This window comes from Pseudopodoces humilis, chromosome 2 (genome assembly GCF_049639895.1).
Source record: "Pseudopodoces humilis isolate 2021_Gansu_Grassland_sample_001 chromosome 2, ASM4963989v1, whole genome shotgun sequence".
Lineage (NCBI taxonomy): Eukaryota > Metazoa > Chordata > Aves > Passeriformes > Paridae > Pseudopodoces > Pseudopodoces humilis.
Genome location: NC_142201.1, coordinates 15,732,429 through 15,753,146, shown reverse-complemented (window position 1 = coordinate 15,753,146; position 20,718 = coordinate 15,732,429). Strand labels below are relative to the sequence as shown.

The 20,718-nt window shown below is 43.1% G+C and overlaps 1 protein-coding gene across 3 annotated transcripts in view; it reads left to right on the top strand.

Moving 5' to 3' along the window:
* Positions 1 to 20,718, top strand: part of NHS (NHS actin remodeling regulator) — a 244,813-nt gene that overhangs the window by 211,126 nt on the left and 12,969 nt on the right. For 2 of the 3 annotated variants that reach the window (XM_088051952.1, XM_088051954.1), the window contains exons 2-5: positions 7,099 to 7,251; positions 9,438 to 9,571; positions 18,225 to 18,287; positions 20,465 to 20,657. In XM_088051952.1, the coding sequence (XP_087908078.1) occupies positions 7,099 to 7,251; positions 9,438 to 9,571; positions 18,225 to 18,287; positions 20,465 to 20,657 (543 nt within the window). The remainder of the gene's footprint in view (positions 1 to 7,098; positions 7,252 to 9,437; positions 9,572 to 18,224; positions 18,288 to 20,464; positions 20,658 to 20,718) is intronic. The other variant, XM_088051953.1, reaches the window with a different exon arrangement.

The following is a 20,718-nucleotide window of genomic DNA, read 5'->3' as shown; positions in this document are numbered from 1 at the left end:
CTGGGATTAGCATGTGGTACTCTTCACATAAGTGCATATTGCTTAACAGCCTAATCTTCTTACGTGTATAAGAACCACAGCCCTCTTGAATTATGTCTGTTGTGCCAGTCAACCAAACATCAGGTAAATGCAAAATTCAGGGATCTGCTCATGGAAATGACACCCAAATCATATGCTTTCCAGTATTTTAATCTCTCCTGCTACCTGAATGCCAAATATGGATGGGGTTTTGCCCACTTGTCCTTTTTCCTCCTGAATAGCTGTTATTTCCATGGGTAGCATGATGCAAGGCAGAAAAATGCCACAGGGATGTGGCACAGAAACTGTGATTGAAACATGAGAGATTTCACTGTATTGGCAGGAAATGAAACAATACAAAGAGCACAAAAGATTGTGGTCTTTTTCAACAGATTCTGCTGTCAATGAGATTTCTGCCTTTTTGCTTGAGTTTGAAAAATTTGCTAAATTGTCTATCCATGAGTGCAGAACAGAATAATAATTGTACTCATGCTGTTGCCCACATGTAGCTAAAGACTTAACTTGTTCTGTCATGTCTCCCCTCCTGTTTTTCTGGAGGGCAGCTGCAGCCTGCACAGACACAGTTGTGCTGGGTTTGATTTGCATGTGCAAGTGCCAGTGGCAGGGCAGATGTAGTGATCCAGGCTTCCAGTCCAGATTGGTTGCCCAAACCATCTCTTGGGGTCTGTGTCACTGGAGCTTTCCATTTCACATCCATCCTGAACTCAGGTTGCACAACACAAAAACTCCTCAGAAATACTCTGCATTTCTGCTCTGATAAAAGCAGTAAGAAATAATGATGCACAAGGCCATTAAAAAAACGTGTTTTCCAGCACAGGCGTCCAGAGAGAAGGAGCCAAGGAGCAAACCACCTAAAGTGGATCATCAGTCACCCACGGCCCCGTGACAGTGGGCACTGTGAAGACTGAAAAGGAAATGTCTGCCCTGAACAGCACCCTCACAAATACACAGAATACGCAGGGAAAACAGGAACAAAAGGTGTGGCCAAGGATTGGGGCATCCTGTCTAAACTTTGAACAAATCCCAAAGATGTACTTGATTGGTGAGGAGATGTGGTTTGGCATGCAGTTTTCTCTTTCATTGAGTTGGGCATCTCTTGTTTTACACGAGAGATGTGCTGAGAAAGCTCTGTGAAGACCTGCCTCATTTCTCACTCATCCCAGGGAAGACTTGTCCCAGCTTCCCATGGAAGAGAAGGACTGGGAAGCACAGAAGGGTCCTCAGCAGCCTCTGCAGTGCCAAGGAACCAGAGTGCTGGTCACATTTGCATCATCTCTCCTTGCCCCAGCAAAAGAGCTTTAGAAAATAAACCCATCACTGTCAAGTGTTGCTCTGGCACTGACTTGGTGGGAAAAAAGTGTGGCATCCTGCCCCTGCCAGGGTGACACGGATTTCCAAGGACACTGGGTTATGTCCCAGATTCTAGCTGCAGTCACTTTTTTCTAGAGGTATGAGGGAAGTTATGTGCATACCCATGCCTGGAGGTGCAGTCACTGAAGTTACAGTGAGGTTGCCATTATTCAGCTGGGTGCTGGAAAAGCTGACAAGCCTTATTTGCAACGAACAGCAGCCCCACCAACACACTCCCTTTGCATGGGCATTTTCCAATTGTTAATAAGGACAGGACAGCAAAGTAGTTCATCCAAATAGCTACTCACAGTTCCTGTTGGTGGGGTTTGCCATTGGCAAATGGGGAAATGTCTGGGTGTATGCATGGCTGGGAGGGAACACAATTATTGAAAGCAGAGTGATTGTCCCACCTTTGAGGAGCTCCAGACTCTGGTGTCCCTGGTGGGTAAGCCTTGCACTCTCTTTGCCATCACTGGGAAGCAGCAGCTGCAGAGGAAGCTGCTTTGAAAGTACTGAGCTTGCTGATAGATGTGGGACATGAACAGCAAAGCAACTAGATTTTTACCAGTGTTGTAGGCTTAAACCCCCTGGGTGCTCCAGTGGTTACACGAGAACATTGGGGGAAGCGTACATTCGAGACATGGAGGGCTGTAAATAAAATTCACATCAGACTCAGCACTTGCCTCAATGAAACATTTATGCACTAAATTGCATGATGAAGTTGGATGTGCTGCCAGGCTGCCTAGTCTTTGAGATAATCTGGTCTTCCTCAGAATTAATTTTCTTGCAATGTTTTGCACACAAACACAGCAGGCAGTAACTCACTGCTGACCTGGGCAGTAGCTGAGGAAGAGGCTGATCACATTGAGTTCTGCTGCTGCTGGCATAGACCTATTTATGCAAAGTTGGATGAACATCCAGCTTTCTTATGACATTGAATCACACAAGAAAAAATCACCATTTTTACATGAAATACCTAGAAAAAATGGCATATGCTAAAATGACAGGTCAGCCACCTTAAAGCTGGAGAAAAAGGGCTTTCCTAGGCAGAGCCTGGGATGGGGCTGCTGACCACAGCAACCTTTGGGTGCATCCTGTACCCCTGCAGCAGGGTGTGCAAAGAGGTGGAGTTTCACTAAGTGCACAGCCCCCAGCATCTCTGCCTCCTGCAAAGGGCTTGGCTCATTACAGCATCTCTTTAGCATAACTGGGCTCTGGAATAGCCTTATTCCTAGTCTGATCCTTTTTAATTTTGGGTTCTGTCTTTTGGAATCTGGGTACTTTAATAAGGATTCAGCAGCTGCCAGTTTTCAGCTTTGCCTGTGCAGAATTCAGGGCTGACAGCTCTAGGCACTGGCCCTTAACATGTAGGCAACTTCCTTGCTTGCTGCTCCAATTCCCTCCAGGCTGCACACTTTTTCACACCTTACAACAAATCGTGTTTTCTCTCTGAACCAGGAAATATAGGAAATTATCTTTTTTTCTTTCTTCCCTTGACAGGTAATAGCAACTATAATACAGATAGAAATAATAGAAAGTTGAGAAACAGAAGGATCTGGGAAAGGGGGAGGGAAGTGTCTGTAGAAGCAGACGGAGTTGTGGGGGGAAACCCCTGGATCTATCAAATAAATAGAGCAGAAATCTTTCTTGCTTGGCCTTTGTGGTGTTATTATTAGAACAACCACGCCTGAGTGCACTAAAGCCGCACAACCTTCAAGCATCCACATCCAGCTCTGCTATGGCAGGATCCTTTTTCTGCTTGGCTAAAAGAGGGAGAGAATGAGAGGATGTGAAGATGAGAAGGATCTGTAAATGATAAATATAATCAACTTCAATAAAACAGCTATTTGGAAATCTTCAAAAATCTTCTCATAAGAGCCATTAGTGTATGTCTGTTTGACATTGGTTGTTAGGAAACTAGCCAATGTTAATGGATCCACAGAATGGAATGGAGAATCCATTTAAATGGTCTCTTGTCATTTTGTCATCCCACAAGACAAAAGACCCCAATTACTTTAACTCAGGAATGAAATGAAGTGATTGTTTATATGATTCACTTGTATAGTTTAAATTGATCGAAGCACACACAAAAATATGTTAACAGTCTATACCTGATGCCTGAAATGAAGCATTTCCTATCTCTGTATTGGCTTTTTTTCTCATTCAGTGTGATGTCCAGCTGTTAATCGTTTAAAGGCTGTTGCTTTACAGTTTCTATATTGCTTTATTTATTATGCCTGTTACGATGATGCTGAGGGGCTACAGCCACGCGCAGGCTCGGCGTTGTAAAAACAGCCTGCAGTGTAAAACACTGAGTAAAGGAAGTGCTGGCTGAAAGAGATACCTTATCCTCATTTCACAGAACAGAGATATAGGGAGTCTTAATATTTAACGCTAGCTCTTAGCAGAAGCATATGGTGAAGCTTTGACTGCACATTTCTTCTAGATCTCAGCCCAGTGGTCTTTTGTCTGCTGAATTACCCTGCCACAGGGTTGGCTTTTTTCTTTTAGTGGAAGTAAGAGATTCAGTCCCGTGAAGAAAATTAGATGTTCAGTGGTCCTTAAAGCTCACAGTGCACTCCTGTGGTTGCATCCTCTGGCTTCAGCTCCCAGCAATGGTGCCTAGTTCCCAGGGGCAATCAGTGAAGGCCAGGCAAAATGTCATTGCAGAAGAACAGGAAATGTGCAAAGGACAGGAAAGGACATGCAGAGAACGATGTGCAAGGAATGAAATGGAAACAGGTCCTTCTTTTGGCAGGCTTTTACTTGCTGGTTAGCTTTTTCCCTCTTTCCTCTTTCCAGGAGTTTTTTTCCCAGAGCTTTGCTGCACTGAGGTTGGGATGCTGTTCCTCAAACATCCAGACTAATTGCATTTATTGTGGGTTTATACCTACTTATCCTTGGGCCAGCATTGTCCTCCACCCTACCTAGTGCTGCTCCCTCCCTCTGAGCTTCTTCCTCACTGCAGGCTGAGAACATTCATCCCCTTGCAGCTTTTTTTACCAGTACTTTTAGTTTCTATTCTGAACCTCCTAGAAAATCCACTCCAGCTTTGGAGTATTTTAAAGGATTGGTCAGTTCAGTGAGTATTGTGCAATATTTCTGCTTTCTTGGTATCAGGGGGTATATTTCCTGTTACCATGAATCAGAAATCCTGCAGGGAAAGGTGAGAAGGCATGGATGGGTGCTGGCTGGGGCCATAGCACAGGGTACTGTAAGCTTCTTAATGCCCTATCATTTGAAGATAAGCCATGTATTTGTGATTTTTCTTCTAGGACAGCCCTGTGCACAGCTCTGCCAGGTCTGCTGGCTAAGGGAGACTTGTTGGGTGGCTAAGAGGTCATGCTGTTTTATCTGTCAGCAGCAATGTGTGTCTACAATAGTAGGTGTGTAGCAGGGCTTGCATGAACTTGGTTTCATCTTTAAGTCTCACACAAAGTATATTAACCCAACTCCTACTCTTGTTTGTAAAACAGTTGCCAAGGCCAGAAGAGCTTTCTACAGGCTAAATTTTGCAGCAAAATATATTCTTGTCTGATGAAATGTCTGAAAATTTCATAAGTAGGTAAAACTTTCCACTCACTCACTGATACTCATCACAGACAACTACTAGCGCTTCAGCCTAGACAGATTTTTCTGGAAGTGGGAAGGAACTGCCTGTGCCTGCCTTTTCATTAGCCTCCAGGGTACCATTTGTGATGTGAATATCACATGCCCTAGGCAATACAAAGAATGGGTGGGGTTTGTGTACAAATTTTCGTCCTGAGCTGAGATTCCCAAGAAGGAAGTGTGGCTCAAAACAGGATCTGGGCAAGTTGCTTTGTGTCTCAGTACCTTGTATGTAAAACAGACATAGTGCCTCATTACCTTCAAGGGGTAAAGGATATATAAACTCAGCTTGTGTGAGTGAGGTATTTCCCTACTGCAGTGGTAACAGACAGACAAGCCATCAAAAGCTCTGCCCGCAATTTGGCAACATTATGTTTTTGCAATGTCAAATATTTAATTAGTAAATCCTCATGATGAACAAGCACTGACAGGTTGCCATCATTCATCCTAGTACCTTCCTCCACTATAATTCTTTTCCCCCCGGTGCCATTCCTTGCACTGACACCATGCCAGTTGCATGGAGCAGTACTACAAATGTGCTGAAAAATGACTGAAACCCCACCTGCAAAAATCCACTGAGAAGCAGAGCAAGGCTTCCCACCAGACAGAGAGTTGGGGGTCCCTTCATTTTTGCTGAAGCTCTAAGAACCTGAACATCAGCAGGTTTGTTCAGCATATCATACTACCACTTCCATCATGACGCCTACAAATTTTGATGAACTGTTGGGGGTTTTTTCTAATCAAAGAAACTGATAGTCTCTCATCATCCCACACACGGCAGTGTGGTTCCTAGGTTTCTCTTCTGTCTGCTCCCTCATTCTTCTCCAACTGTACTTTCCCAGTTCTTTCTCTATTCAAAGCACTGGTATGCCCTCAGGCTGATTGAATATTGTTTTGCATTAAAGAAAACAACAAAACAAGAAAGACAAAAGTATCTCCACCACATTCTCTGTCATGATGCACTGGCTACCTCTCAAAAAATATAAGAGTGCAAAAGCAGGAAAGTAGATGAGAGCCCTGAAATATGCAAAGGAGAGGAGTGCATGGCCAGTGGGGGGATCAGTGTGAGGCACACTGGTCCTTTGGCTGCTGACTGGGAAGGCAAGCCCAGGAGCTATCTCCTGTGCATGAGGGTGCCTGCCTGTGTCAGTCTGCTGTCCTGTGAGCAAAGCAGCTCCTTGGCATTAGATGAGTCTGTCTGTGTCGGTGCCTGTGGTGGAAGGATCAAGCCCAGTGCTATAGCTGAGGATGTGCCACCTGCTCTGCTGCATTTGTGGGCTCAGGATGAGCCTGCTCCCTGCCGCTGGCCAGGACAGAGTGCTGGCATCTCCCATGGCCCTCCACTCCTGCCTTGGCCCTTGGAAAGCTGTGTACCCTGAGGCTGGGAATAGTCCATGGGACTACCATCAGTCCCAGCTCTCCTGAGAAATTCTCTCAACCCTTTAGTGGACTTGATTCATATGATTTTCAGGGCCAGACTTCTGTGATTTCTCTTTAAGAGGAACTGAAGTGTTCCTGTCCCTCATAAGTTGCTGTCTATTAAAGGAACCTCTTTTAATAGGTGACAGTCAAAGTATCTCAGCAGGGCAAGCAGTTAATCTCAGTCATTATGCCCTAGAAGGCAGTGAACTTGCAACCTGTGTCAGAAACTAGTTGTGTGTAACGTGATGTAGTGAAAGAACGCACTGGCAGGAGAATGAGTAAATGGAAGACCTATTCCTCCCACAGCCTTTGCTCAAAATGCCACTGAAATGGAAAGATTGTGTAGCTTCTTTGCATTTTTGTTTTGCTGTCTACAAAAAGATTATCCCTTTGGTCCACTTATAGAAAAAGCTGATGTAGTATCATTTCACCTGCTTGCCTCTATAGAGCCATTTGCAATCTGGTAAAAGGGCATTGCCTAAAGGCTAACTGGTATAACATGATGTGGAAACACAGAGAAGATAATGTTTGCTGCTATTTGATGGGAGTAAAGGTACTCTAACAAACCCAGTGCCAGTTCTTGACAATGCTGTTCCACGCAAGAGCCTTTCCTTTTCAGCTAGGTTGATGGGAGAGAGACTAGAAGTCTTATGTTGCACTCTGTTTTTCATCCTACAGCTGTCTCCAACCTTGATGCAGAGAGCAAACTGAGTGTCTATTACCGAGCGCCTTGGCATCAGCAAAGGAACATCTTTCTCCCCTCCACCAGACCGCCCTGCGTGGAGGAGCTGCACCACCACGCCAAGCAGCACCTGCGAGCCTTGCGCAGAGGTAGGTGCCACCCATGCTCCAGCCCCACACACATAACACCTCTCCATGGTCCACTGCAGGCAGCAGAAGGATGCTCAGGCACAAGCACACACAACTGTGGGCACTGATCTACACTGGGACTTAGGTACTCATGCTAAGAATCACAGAACTGTCGAATGACTGAATGGTTTGGGTTTGAAGGGACCTTACAGACTATCTAGTCCCAGCCTTCTTCACAAGGACTGAAACTAGAGCCCAGTGGTATTGGTCACCACAAAAACAGAGCTGTCTGCTCAGGGTTTCCAAGCATGATACTGGAGGATGCTTGTGTTCTTCAAGAGTGGCAGCTGAAAGTCAGGTGATAGATGTCCTGGACAGCTTGGAAGGTTGGGCAGGTCTCCCCTTCCCAGGCTAGGGAACATTTTCTGACATTGCCTAACAAACTGCAGACCTGTGGTCTCAAAACAACACAGAGAGGAAGCAAGAGCAACAGGGTCATAATTACCAGGTCACAACCTGGATCCTTGCCATAAAGAGAATTTACTAGATGCAGACATCTGGATGGTCCTACAACAGCACATTGAAGGGAAGACAAAAGATGGGGAAAGGTCAGTTTTCACTGGGAACCTAACCAAGGGAAAATTATTACCAGGACTTAAGACAAAGCAGGCAAACAAGCCTGAATTTCTTCTGTGCCATAAGAAGAGGGAAAATCCATGCAGATCTTGCTTAAAATGTTCAGCAGCAGCCTCCTGCCTTGAAGCATTTTGCACCAACAGCTCTAATTGCCTCGCTTATTTATTACTGTTACTAGCTTATAATAATAATCGATTACTTAGAACTGCACAGCATCTGTTAGCTGGATAAGATGTTGCAATTAATTACCACATTTGACTGTCTTTACAGGTTTTAGGTCAGGATCACACTGTGGATGTAGTATGTCTTCATAGCATGGCAGAGGGTGATACAGCCAAATTGCATCCACAGTAGTGCTGGAGTAGAGCAGAAGTTCTTTTCTGTTCTCAGCAGCTCTGCTTTGCAGTTGTCCCAGAACCGGGCTGATCTTTGCCTGCCATCTTGTGGGCAGGAGAAATCCTGACAGCAGCATGGGAAGGCAGCTCCAGAAAATGTCTCATCATTTTTAAGTTACAAATCTCAGTTTTGGCAATTTCCCATCCTCCATAATTAATGGCAGCTGTTCAGGTTCAGCAGGCAGCTTTTCAAGTGCTGCTTTATCTTATTTTCCAAATAACTGCATATATGGGGATGAAATTTTAGTCTGAAATTTACTCGAAACATACTTATTGTGTCTCAACTCTCTCATCTATCAGAATTTCATTATCTCTTTATCTGTTCAACCAGGAGTAATTAAAGCTAAATTTTAGGTCACAAAACAGCTATCCTAGCAGTAAATATTATTGACTGGACCACAGCTAGTGGAACGGGTGAATATATGATCTCCTTTCAGCAGCGCTCCATGCGGACAGCAATTATCAAACTGTCACCTAAAATTAGAGATGAGAAGTCCATGAACATTCTCCATTCATTTAGAAGGTTCCAGAGACTTGGGACTGATGCTGGAAGAGGATTGAATATTGTGAGCCCATGCTGAAGGAAGACTCCTGTGGGCCTAGTGTGGATAAAGATCTTGACCTTCCCAGGATGATGTCCTTCATGCTGGAACCTAAGCATTACCATTGCAACAACCTTCATGATGTCAAGTTAATGCTCAGGACCTACCACTGCCATGCCAAAATCCCACCTGGAGCTATGTTTGTTTTTTTCCTCTCAGAGCAATATATTTTATGTGGGTAGAATGCAGGCATAGTTATTGCATCTCAATATTTCAAGGCAATAGGAGCTGCAGGTTCCTGTTAGAAATCAGGCCTTGGGCCTCAATTGCCTAGAAGGTAGCTCCATTGTCTCTTGGGATCAATGGTATAAATCTCATTTGGAGACAATTCAGCTGCAGCACCTATGCTGGTGTGCATTGTATGGGTATTGCTCTTCTGGGCACACCATGTCCAGTAAGTGCCTCTCCCTTTCAGTTGTAACAGGGATCATTTGTGCCAGTCCCTGGGGAACAGAAGAACCTTTGTCTTTGGAGTCCACTGTTCTGTACCTGCCTCTGTTGTGCTGTTAATAGAGATATCTGTATGTTTTTTAACATTTTGAAAGACTTATATCTTCTTTCTCATCCAAAACAGAGCATCGAAGCCGAGGTGATAACAGAGAGCAAAAAGTCCAAGGCCCCATTGCTGTGGTGGCTCCCCCCTTTCCTCCCTTCCCTGCAATCTGCAGCCAAAAGAGGCAAGCGATAAAGGACCGGCATTTGATACCAGTAAGTCTTTCACTACAGCTACCACATACAAATACATTTTCAGCATGGTGGGACCTACATGTGACAGTGCTTCACAAGTGCCACTTCCCCAAGCCGGTGCAGCTACAACAGAGCTGGCCTTAAAGACTGTCAGCAGGGTACCACAGGTCACAGCTTCTAGCAGACAGCCCCAGGGTGGCTGTTTCCAATCAGAAACCTCTAATTTTTCACCCGTGGCCAGCGCACATTCACACTCCTCCACAAGTCCTCCACATTCACCACTCAGGCTGTGCAGGTAGCACTTTGAGGACCCTCCCATAATTTCAGAAAGTGCTGTAATTTCAACCCTGGCATTAGCATTGCCAGGAGCCAAGAGCTCAAGGGCTTTGAGTGCTGGCTTGAGTCTTGTGTGTGTGCAGGAGGTTCAGGAGCATGACCCCAGCCACAAGGAGATGCACTTTCCATTGTCCTGTTTTGCAGCGTTCATCTCCATGCAGTTTTTTAGATGTTTCACGTCTCACACATGTCATTGCAACCAGCCAAGCAGGAATTCCAGCTGAAGATCTGGTCCTGTATGTCTGTGCTGACTTGCCACTGCTGCATAGATTTGAAATCGAGTTAGTGTTGGCAATATGGTATTTATCATTGTTAGAGGAAACGTGCTAGATTGACAACTTTGATTAGGTCGGTAATTCCCACTGACTTCAGCTGGACTTTGGTATTTCTGTGGCTCTGGGTGTTTTACTCACGGAAGTGTCATAGTAGCTATGTTTTGCCCTGTACTAAGAGCCGTTGCATTATTTAAAAGGTGTAGGTCAGACCTGGACTTGGCTTTTAAGTGAGGCGTTTGTCTAATGCCAGCCCTCAGTCAGGTGGTAAGAGATGTGTTCTGCACCTGCCAGTTCAGGGACACTGGCATCTCAAGAGATGCTACACCTGTGAGTACATTTATTTATAAGCTCAGTGATGATTCAGTAACCACAATAAATCATCGCTTACTTAGCTTAAAAATCCAACTGCATTCATCCTAATCCATTATATTAACCATATTTAAATACTATAATGCTAAAGCACTCACAGTGTAAAAGACTCAATGTAAATGAGTCACACCTGCCCAGGGACCAAAGCATCAGTCAATCAGTCCACAGGAAAAGTTTTTTTTCTCATTTAAAAAACATTAAATACATAATAAGATTTGCATTAGTTTGACTGTTCTGGCTTTTTGGCTGCTTATCTGGTTAATTTTGAGGACAGCGTCACCATCACTGCAGGCTTTGAACAGGTTAAATTTTCAGACCTTAGGATTCAACTTGAAGGAGATACCCTGATGTTAAAGGATATCATAGAAAATAGTTTGAAGACAGAAAGAAGTAACAGGATTATCTGTTTCTTCTTTATAAGTCATCATCAAAGCTAGCACTGTTGTAGGGTCATTGAAAGGTAAAGGGAAGATGATGCCATGTTAAGGATCAGAACTAGTTACAGATGAGTTTGGACAGGCTATTGAACATAAAGCTGTCTTAGTATCAGATGGGGAACAAGGCATCTCTTTTGAAATTGCATACACAGTGCTTAAAGGCCTGAATCTTTGCTGTGTTTGGAAAACAACCGGTACATTTTATACATTACTTCCATCTGTGGAACACAAAATAATAACAAATAGTGAGCAACTGAGTCCTGTATTAGTTGACAAAATTAAGCCATGCTGAATGCAGATGTCTTGGCTATATCTGAGAGTCCACCTTTTTCTTTTCAAGAAGGAAAATATTAAGCTTTGTGCCCACCCATATCAGACCTCATTTTGGGAGCTGACTGGGTTCAGTGTTCCCCTACGGAGAAGCAAACAAGAGCTGTTGGAGGGCTGTTGTTCTATTGATTTCAAGGCATCTGGCGATGTTCTGCTTTGGAAATTGCAAATACATCGTGCCCAGAGTACTTCAAAGTGCCTTGACCCATTTCTGAGAAAACCCCTTGTCAATGGGGCAACTTAAAAATTGAAAGAGAATTAAGGCCAGATGAAGCTGCACGTGAATGTTCTGTCTGGCAGAGGTTAATCAGAGATTGTTACAAGACACTGCAACAGTGAATAGCTAATTGATATTGTGCCAGCCTTCGTGATATAATGATACCATTACAAGAGAAAGTTTAGAATGCTGTTATTGGCTAGCTTGCTCTTTTTGGCATAAGCTTTTTTTTTTACCAACATCTGCAAAAGTTTATCTGCTTCAGGGACTGCCGCTAATGTCTGATAACTGATTCCAGTTGATGGTGTCATCTAGTCGTCAATGAAGTAAAGATATTAAATCCACATGAATTTTTATCCTTGGCATAGCAGTATGTTGTGTATTCCACTCTTCTGGTGCATTGGGAAGGTGCCGAAGGAAGCAATACTATACAATCAAAAGAACCCCCTTTTGTGTTTCTTTTAAATTAGGAAAGAGATCAACAAGAAGCTGGGAAATTTTTGGAAGTTACAGGGTCTGACTTTTCCAAACTGACTATCTAAGTTAAATCCATGTATTAAGATACTCAAATAAGAAACTTGACTTTGAGGAATGTTCAAATTACAACTGTGAGACCTGTGGGAACTACCACTGCTGAAAGCTACTGAGAAAACAGGTCACTTATATCTGAGGCAAGGTTCCCTATGTGTATACCTTTTGACTACTGCTAACAATTAGGTGACTATGAGCTCTTCCTATGAGCTTGCCTATTGTACAGAAAAACTAGAGAAAATCAATCACAACAGATGAAGATTCACTCTTAATCACAACTCCGTTTACAGGGAGAAAGATGCCAAAGTCCCACACATTCCAAGAAAGGACAAATGAATTCAAGTTCAAAGCAAGTAATGCCAGTGTAAATGGATCTGGAAAGACATTTTGGACTGTTCCATCACGAGATCATTTTGTTGTGGAGAAAGAGTACAGAACTAGAAATGGAATAGGCTTTTTCATGTCTACTCTTGCTACAGGAAATTCCCTGATTTGGCTGTTGAAATGTCCACTTAGCCCAAAGGCTCTCAGGAAACAGTACAAGAACAGGGCATAGTTTTTGCTGTTTATTGTCCCATAATTTATCCTTCCAGTTTCATACAGAAACCAGTTACAGAGTTCCTGGGCCAGAGATCAAACACAGAATAATAGCCACCAAAGAACCTCTCTGTGTTGACTCTGAAACTTGTTTAATACAATTTCTTAGCAAATTTACACCTTGAGCCTCAACAGCATCCTGTGACAATGACTTTAAAAATCTGTATGAAAATGTAGATTTTGTTTGTTTCAAACTCAATTCTTCATAATTTCATCATATCCCTTCTGGTTCTCAGGCTATGAGAAACAGTAAGCATTGCTTTTTCATTCCCTTTCTCCATGGTTTTGTAGACATGACTTAACTTTTCTATCCATTCCATTTATTTTTAAAGCTGAAAAACTGGTATACTTAGTCACTCTCTACACTAAAGAAATATACAACCAAACACATTAAAAAGTATCATTCATTCAGGCATTTTTGCCAATGAAGAAGAAGAAGAAAAAGCCCAACCCACACCAGAAATAATCTGAGAAGAGTATGAAAAAGTTATGGATTTGCCAAAATGAGGAAAATATTTCTTACACATGTTCCCATGACAACCCTGCCTGTAGTACTGCTGAGGCCAGTCACTGAGTGTGAAGATGCTGTGTCATTCCAACTGCATTTCAGACTTCTCTTTCATTTCTTCTGCATTTTTTCTTTCTTGGGTTTCCCCAAGTCCAGCCAGCAAGGCTCTGAAATTTCTGTATTCCAGTTCAGAACGTTGTGGGACCACACTTTCTCATTTCCCACGTGGCTCAGCTGTTATAATGAAACCAAGGAGATGGAGCAAGGAATTTAGTATCTGGAAATTTACACTCACAATTGCACAAATTTCAGTGTCAGTTTATTCATAATTATAATCTGAGCAGGAATCTAAGGGACAAGAAGCAGGAGGTTTTTCTCCAGATAGGGTTTTTCTGTCCCTGAGGCCTCGGCCAGAGCAAATGTGAAGGGAAAATAATGCATTGGGTAATTTTATTCCATCTCCTTGCCATTTCAAAATTATTCCAATGGTTTGCTTTAGGGTGCTTTGTACAGCAAAGGGAAGGAAGTACGACTGAATATACTAACTTTCACAGAGTTTTGTGCTGAAGCCAGATGAAGCCTCAGTGAGAAGCAACTGGGACAGGCATGAGTTGGGCTCTGCACTTTCTGCATGCAAATCCTGCCTGAAGCTGTTAGAAATAAAACCTACCTGACTTTATTCATCAGAATGAACTTGTATAGCACCATTTGTGCAATAAGCCTAATACCTACAACCCTGTATTGTGGGATGTTTATTTTGTACCTTTGTCTGCTGAAATGCTACATGTGGTATGACTTCTGTCACAAAACATGTCTTAGTTTTGTCTTTACCTTGTCAAAACACTGGAGCAGTACATTAATCCTTAAAGGACTGTCAGTACTTTAGCTGATTGCATTTGTGGTGCTCCAAAAGAAAAGAAAACACCCACAAGAAGATAAAATAAAAACTTGAGGAGAATGAAACATACAGATATATAAACACTGGGAGAAGGCAGGTGAGCAGGGTTGTGATTTGCAGCAAAAATAGCAGGGCCAGAAATATTCCCATTATTTTCTCTTCAGCATCAGTTCACTGTGTAAGAAAGCTGCAGTATAGTTACGAATTTCTAATTAACTGTGCTCCGAAAATACTGGAAAGCTGGTACCCTTTTACTAGTATTTCTTCTACTTTCTCTAGACCTTCAGGTTTTTCTATCATGTAAATAAATACCATTTTCCTTAACTGCTGTGAGTTAAGGAAGCATTTCACAGGCAGAGGGAGGGAGACACAGAGGTTTCAGAGCCCCAGGAGTCAGTACTGTACTCATGTGAATGTGGGAGTAAACACTAGTTCACACTTATTCTACATGTTGATTTTTTAGTGCATGAATGACTGTTCCTAAATGAGATGTCAGGATGTACTGTTCATATTATTTCTATGCTTCCATAGGGTGAAAGCAAACTGTATGAATGTTCTGTTTGCTGGAGAGAACAGAATATATAAAGCTTGCAGATGCTGAAGCAACAGCTCTGCTTGGGTGAATATCACCCATGATATTCATAAGGTTATCCTGGGAGGGAAACTTCCTCCACCTACTGCAATAGAAACCTGAAGTCAGAAACAATATTGAACCCTTATGCTTTTTGTTAGCTGCAGCTTTTAGGCAGCAGGAGTCAGAAATAATCCCCTGGAGAATAGCACCGTGCAGAAGCATGTACCAGCCACCTTCTGCCCTCACCAAGGCTGTGCCAGCCCTGTGCTGCTGGGGGCTGTGACTCTGCCACCTAAATCTCTTGTGAGATAACACCTTGCCTGCCTGATCAAACACAGCTGAGGGGGAAGGAATCAACTCAGCCATGTCTAAATTCAACAAACATGTTGAAGATAAATGCTCTTGATGAGACTTTAGTATTCTCAATCTTTAATTAACTGAGGAAAAATTGTTTCTTCATTCTTGGGTTTATGTTTTTTCCTATCACCGTTGCACTGTGTTCCATAGGCCTTGTGCACTAACTTTGAAATCTCAGAATCTCCTGTAATCACTATAGGTAAGGCAGGCTAGGTACATGATATAACACAAATTATGCTTCTTGAATCAGTCTTTCCTATATGTTGAAGACGCTGAACACCAGTCATGTCTCAGAGCTTTGGGTGATGGAAAAGAGAAGAGGGGCAGATGTGGCATTTTTGTCCTGTTACTGAGCCATTCATTTCCTTCTCCAGATCCCAGGTCTGGGACAATAAATGGGACAGACTCATAAATTGCCAGGCTGGCATGTTTGTTGACTGCTGATTTGCTTCTTTGTCACTGTCCTGATGATACTTTAAGGTTTTAATTCATTAAAATGGTTAATGATCAGTCCCGACTCATCATAAGTTCTAGTAATGCTCCTCCTAAAATCAGGGTGAGAGTGTTCAAGGGTGCTTCATCTTAGCCCAAGTGCTGAAAGAAGGTGGGCTAAATTGCTCCTCAGCAGAGCCACTATCTCTTTCTCTATAGGGGAAGCTCTGTTGACGAGTCAGACTTGGACATCTGACTATTTTGTTGTAGCATACAGAAACCAAAGACTTTCACATTAAAGTGACATGGAGCACTGAGAAATCAGGTCACGTGCATATGCAACAAGATTTTTACTGCAAGGCAGTTTCAGGAGCACAATGGCATCTCTGCAAATGAGGTTGATGGGATAGCTCAGGAAATAAAAATGTTCACATATGTCAGTGACAAATCCCCATTCAAGCAATTATGCACCAGTTTAGTTTCAAAGCAATCTTACCCCATTAAAGAAAAATGCACACTTTTAAAGTATTCTGGCTTTGTATTTAACAGAATGATTATCACTGTTTCTGTTTGCAAAGCACACCCACACAAAAGAAATTCACTTTTAAAACTGCCTAACTACGGATTTGCCCATCAGACTAGAACAGCCTTGGGTTTATAATAATAATTTCTTGCTTAATTATGTGTTTACTCAGGACATTTAGAGATATTCTGGTTTTCTGAGTGAATGAGAACTTCTGAAAAGCAGCAGTTCACTGCCTCCCCCAGCATGGAGGTGTTGAAATGCTGAGGCTGCTGCCCTGTGCCAGCATGCCTCAGCTGCCCCAATAATAGGCACCACAAGGAAACAGGCACTAAGTGACCTCAGGACCCCTTGGCAAGGCAGTGGTAGCACCAGCTTTCTCAGGAGCACAACTGTGACAGGAGAAACTGAACTTTTGCTGGTCACCTTCATTTTTGTCCTATCTCTAATGATAGGAACTTACCTAGGAGGTTTGTCCTGCCATGCTTAAGCAGGGACCTGAGCCTCTGGCACATCAAAGGATGGCTGTAGGTACATGGAAGCAGACAGGTTGTCTCTCAGAGGCACCTGGCAGAGTGGCACACAGGTGAGGTAGGGTAGGTGCTGCACTGATGGGACAGACAGATGGGTAACCTCATATTGCTTTTCTTGACTGTAGCCCATACTGCTGTCTCTGAGACCAAAGCTGAGGTCCTGCTGTTTCTCTCCTGGACTGGTTTGCCCCTGAGTGGCTTGTGCATGTAGCTGTGCTTGAAGCTCAGGGCAGGGGGTCCCTCCTGCCCTCATCTCTTTGTGCACTGACAATCACAGGCCGTGGGATATTGCAAGGATTTTTATATTCTGAACTCTTGTCACCTCAGCAGAACTAGTCTCCCTGTGTCCTGACCGTCCCCAGAGATCCTCTAGGACCTTCCATGAGGAAGTTGAATTTCAAGCATCCTGGTACCTGCAGACAGTCTGCTTAGAGCAGGTGACTGGAAACTTGATCAGAGGACCAAGCGTGGTGTCATCCTTAGGTATCTGAGGAGTAAGCTGACTGAAATTGTTGATGTATTCAGTACCTCCACAGCCTTCATTGCATGACCAGAGGTGCTATTCCTGAAATAAGGACTTTTTCCAGCTTGGGAGAACTGTCTGGGTAGAAACTAAGCTGCTGGAAATGTTCACTGGGAACATTTCCCCTGCTCTGGTCTCCTGTAAGCTGTATGGACAGCTCATCTGGAGGCTTCCCATGGGCACATGGGAACCAGGGAAAAGCAGAAGTTGTATATCTAGGAAGAGCCCTAGATATACAAGATGCAGGATCAGGCCTTTTGAGACTCACTACAACTTTTTGTCTTGAGAGGAGACCATATAATGCAGAATCTTTCAAACTGAGGTTTGTCCATCTGTCACAGCAGGGTTGATAATGATTGGGAGGAAAAACATTCATAGAATTATTTGGCATTATTAGCCTGCTAATACATGGAGAAATAATAACCCCTACCAAGAAACATGTGCTAGAGATTTCCAGAGTTGTCAACAGACCTGTTTTCTTTATCTCTTTTTTTTATTTCCTATTTCAAAAGAAGTCAGTTGTCCTTCACTCATTGATTTTGAAAATTGGACATTGCCACAAACAAACCACAGTTTCTGACAGAAGAAGATTTTGGAGGTGTAGGGATTCAGCAAGACCCAGGACATTCTGGCAATTGCTATTCGTCCTTTCAAGTGTTACAAAAAGTGACAAAAAGCCAATTGATCACTGTCACCCTGTCACAATGATTGCAAACTTAGAGAAAAAGTGATATCATCAGAAACACATAGCAATTAATGTATTTGATAAATCACCATCAGCATCATTATTTATATCCATTTGCTTAAAGCTGAAGAAATAATTGAAAAAAATCCCTTAAATTATGAAATAATTTACATTTATGTAATTGGATATGTATCTTGCACTGCTTCTGCTCCAAGCAGAACAGTATGAGTTACCAAATCAATACAAGGCATTCTTAGGACAATTTAAACATGTCTGTACAAGGAGGCTGAACCAATTTCACTGCACTTTTGTCTAATCCAAAACCAGCTAAGCTAATCCAAACTAAGCAAAACCAGCACTGACTTCACAGGGTTCCAAACCAATCTGTTGTGGGGAATAAACCCATCAACAGGAAACTGGGTGAAAATCTCTGCTCATTTTGGCTCTGATGCTAATTTATCCAGACAAAAATTATGTGCTTTTACAAGAATTGTTTTGTGTATGTTTTTAATTTTAATTTTTTTTTTTTCCTACATTTCACAATTATAGTTTAACAGCACCCGTTCGCCCTCCCCAATTGAGTGTTGCCACATGACCCCCTGGAGTAGAAAGGTACTGGAAAAACAAGCAATCCTCAATTAACAGCCCTGTCTCACTCTTCTCCCTTCCAGATCCTAACCCTTCCTCTTGCTTGCTTTTCACTCGCTAACTTTACTGCGCTAAAAGAAGCCATTTCTGTTTTTCTCATTCAGTAAGGCACAATAATAACTTTTTTCCCTCCCTTCTTTCATTCTTTCATTCTTCACACCTTGGATGGGTTTCAGGAGCTCAAGGCCACAAAGCTGCCTCCCCCTATCACTCTGTTAAAAGGCCTGAACTCAGACAGACTCAATAGCGTTAGCAATAGCATTTAATTCTCTTGCCATGTTTTGCAACCCCCCCTTCTTTTTTTCCAAAATGGTAAGAATTGGTTTGGACAATGCCACACGGACAGCAGGTATTTATTCTCTGGCCATTTGGTGATGCCACTGTTTGGAGAGCAGGAGCTCTGGCAGCCAGGGTTGCTTCGCCCACTTTGTCCAGCACTTCTTTGTCATCCAGGGAAGGATGAATTCGGCAACAAATGCAGTGTGTGTGTGTGTGTGTGTGTGTGTGTGTGTGTGTCCCCACGTGCCTGTGCGTGTGTGCAAGGGTGGGTTTTTTTGCATGCATGCATCAAACTTGGGGCGGGGGGGGGGCAGTTACCTAGGAAACAAAGTCTTTTGTGCTTGAAGTTTATATGAGCTATTCACGTCTGCCGGGAATCGGCACAAAAGCTGCAGGCAGAAAGAAGGCTGCAATGTTTGACTGAAATCCTACGTGGGAAAAGAGGGTTTTCTGCGGGCGGGAGAAGAGGAAACGTGTGTTGTCTTGGGTCTGGGGGTGCTGCAGGAGGTGACACTGACGAGGTAAGTAAGTGCCCTCCAAGTTTAAATAGCTGCAGAGTTAAGATCTTTAATGCTTTTGGGCTGGGACGTAAACGCTGTTTGGCAAGCCAGAGATGGTTAATTCCCCCGGGATTTGTGAGGAGCCTGGGCGGAGGAATGGCAGAAGTACAATGGCAGACAGGGCATGATCCTGCGGTGTTCAACACCCACCTACCTGCTCAGTGCTCTGCCATGGCAATGTAGAGCAACATTTCATCTTTGCCCTGTTTGCTGCTGAAACTAAAACTGGCAAATAAAGTGTAAACAGCAGGCATGAAGGAGGGAAGGCTGGTAGTTAAGCAGCTGGGAATTCAAGACTGAAGAGAAAGCCGATCTGAAAGGGATTTCACTTCATTTTTAAAAAAATGAGAGGCAGACAGATGTCCTGAGCTGACCAAACAGTTATCACAGCTTACAGAAGAATGTATTAATAGAAGAAGGGAGGAAAATTAGGCAGAAGAAGGTAAAGGTAAGTGTTTCTCCCCTCTGTCCTTGCAAACAAAACAGAAACTTTTTTTTTTTTTGCAAACAAAGAGACCCCCCCAGACCCAAGCTGGCAGCCAACACCACATGAAAACGCACTTGCTTTATTTCTCTTTGCAAGACAGGGTATTGGGGGATTTGTTGTTTCTTCCAAAACAAAACAAACCGTCTGTGTTTCTTCCATGCTGTTTACTTTTCTCTCTTTCTTCATTTTCAGCATCTAGTACTTCTTGTAGTATGCTATAAAAATATGCATGGTTTCTAAACAACCTTTTCAATTTCTCCTGGTGCTGGCTACTCTTTTCTTTAGTTGTTGTCCCCCTGTCCCAGCACTGTCAACACCTGGCACTTCACACCGCACAGGTGTTGGATGGCTGTACTATGGTCTGCTCTTGGTTGTCATTTGTACAAAATGAAATGCAAATGGTTATTCTGAAGTATGGAGTATTCTTTGAAACTTTGGACCTTCTGATGCTTGAATGAATGGTTATATGAGGCCAGTTGCAGTTGCAAATGAGAACCCACATGTCTGATGCTTGTGGTAACTGAGGACACGCTTGCCATGGCTGTGCACAAATGCAGGATGTGCCCTTTTTGACAGAGGAGATGGCCTGTAAATGTCACTGTAAATGTGCTGACTTACGGTATGCTGAGATGTTTTTCTCCTATTAGCAGGATGTTAAGTTTCCACTGGAGAATGGCTGGTGCTGTGTGATTTAGTTAGAACAATTCTCTCCTGCATCCCTTTAATTGATTTCTGATTTGTGTGCCTGCTTTGTTTCAAAATTAGCCTGGTGTGCCTGATTGGGAGACACTGATTTTGAATGTATTCATTTGCAGTCCCATCCACCAGAGGACGAAGATACAGATGTCATGTTAGGGCAGAGGCCGAAAAATCCAATACATAATATCCCTTCTACACTGGATAAACAAACCAATTGGAGTAAAGCACTACCTCTCCCAACTCCAGAGGAGAAAATGAAACAAGATGCCCAAGTGATTTCTTCTTGCATTATCCCCATCAATGTCACTGGTACAAATCTCTTCTATTTCTTTTTGTATTTATTGCATGGTTCAAGGGAAGTCAAGTACTG